The sequence below is a fragment of the Heptranchias perlo genome, unplaced genomic scaffold (assembly GCF_035084215.1).
Source record: "Heptranchias perlo isolate sHepPer1 unplaced genomic scaffold, sHepPer1.hap1 HAP1_SCAFFOLD_60, whole genome shotgun sequence".
Classification (NCBI taxonomy): domain Eukaryota; kingdom Metazoa; phylum Chordata; class Chondrichthyes; order Hexanchiformes; family Hexanchidae; genus Heptranchias; species Heptranchias perlo.
In genome coordinates, this window is record NW_027139623.1 from 3940777 (window position 1) to 3942453 (window position 1677).

The 1677-nt window shown below is 44.3% G+C and overlaps 1 protein-coding gene across 1 annotated transcript; it reads left to right on the forward strand.

The window, feature by feature from the left end:
* The first annotated feature begins 436 nt into the window (after positions 1-436).
* On the forward strand, positions 437-1423 carry LOC137316689 (probable G-protein coupled receptor 139). Its single transcript, XM_067980534.1, has one exon. It carries the CDS (start codon positions 437-439, stop codon positions 1421-1423), a length of 987 nt encoding a protein of 328 aa, XP_067836635.1.
* The last annotated feature ends 254 nt before the right edge of the window (positions 1424-1677 follow it).

Here is a 1677-nt window from a genome sequence, read left to right on the forward strand (position 1 = left end):
AGTTCATATTGCCTCTCCTCATTCTTCCTACCGCAGTTTTCTGCGTTGATTTCATCTGCCACGTGTCACGCCCACGCCACAAGCCTATATAAAGCCCCTTGAAGTCTATCCCTGTCTTCCTCACTGTTCACAACATTTCCAAATTTTGTGTCATCTGCAAACTTGGAAATTGTGCCCTGTACACCCAAGTCAAGTCATTAATATATATCAAGAAAAGCAGTGGCAGAGTTGAGAAGAGATCAGAGGAAACTTAAGTAGACGGCGTTAGAAATGCACAAAAAAGGAAAATGAGACCAGGAATTTTGCAAGAATGTCACTTGATTGAACCCCTTCCCTTCTACTTCTCTCTCTTAAATTAAAAAAAAACACTCTACCAGCTCTGCGTTGTTTTATTTTCTAGCTCCGCTCGGATTTACCTCTGCTCCTCTAAGCTGCCATGCCGTGGATTCTCTCTAACTCTCCGAGTGATCTATTTTGTACTGAGTGTGGTGATAATTTCCTTTTTTTTTCTCTCTCTCTTACAGTTAACTTGGTGGCGATTGTGATCCTGTCCCGAGGCAAATGCGGTCTCTCCAAATGTATCACTCGCTACCTGGTGGGAATGGCAGCGGCCGATTTAACGGTGGTGATCATTGAAGTCATTCTGAAGCGAATTAACAACATTTATTTGCCAGTAAATTTCTTGTTCATCACCCCAATATGTACCCTGAAACTTGTCATGAAGATTGTAGCGCTGGACTGTTCGGTGTGGTTCACGGTCGCTTTCACCTTCGACCGTTTCGTAGCCATTTGCTGTCAGAATCTCAAACCAAAGTTTTGTACCCAAAGGACGGCGAGCCTGGTTGTAGCGACCGTGTGTGTGCTGGGCTGTTTGAGGAGCATCCCCTTTTACTTTGTGTACCAGCCCCAACTTATAATTAATAGTGTCCCGTATTTCTGCGTTTTAACCGCTGCCTATCATACCTCGCTATTATGGGCGGCGTACGAGTGGTTCGACAGTATTTTAACCCCTTTACTGCCAATCTTTTTCATCCTGTTGTTCAATGCTCTCACCATCAAACACATTATAATGTCCAATATAGTCCGCAGGGCACTCCTGAGGAACGTCGATAATCACAACGATCCAGAGACCGAAAACCGAAAGAAATCCATGATTTTGCTCTTCACTCTATCCGGCAATTTCATTCTACTCTGGGTCACGTACGTTGTCCATTCCTTAATTTGGCGGGCGGAAAACTACAATTATACAGACAAATACTACACTAACCCGATATACATCAATCAGCAAACGGGATACATGCTGCAGCTTCTCAGTTCCTGCACCAACACGTGTATCTATGGACTGACACAGAGGAAATTCAGAGAGGAGCTGAAGAATGGGGTGAAATATCTGTTTACACTGAATGGCAGATTATGCAAATAACGAACAACTGACATCAAACTGTAGCAGCTTTTGTAGATTTACAACCCAGTCTCCTCCTCTATTCTATGACACCACGCCGGCAGGTGATGGGATGAAAGAGACTGACTGTCTTGAGAGGGGAGGGAATTGGTCCATTATCTAGGTAGGGAGAAGAAGGCAAGTAGGGTTTTGATGTGGTTTAATTGAGCAATGCCGAAAGGGGAATTGTATGCACAGTAAGAAAGCGGGGCACGGGAAGCTAGCCAGTTGACTGA

Bases quoted from the DNA above. Each gene is read 5' to 3' on its own strand.
- LOC137316689 (XM_067980534.1), top strand. From the start codon at position 437: ATGCCGTGGATTCTCTCTAACTCTCCGAGTGATCTATTTTGTACTGAG.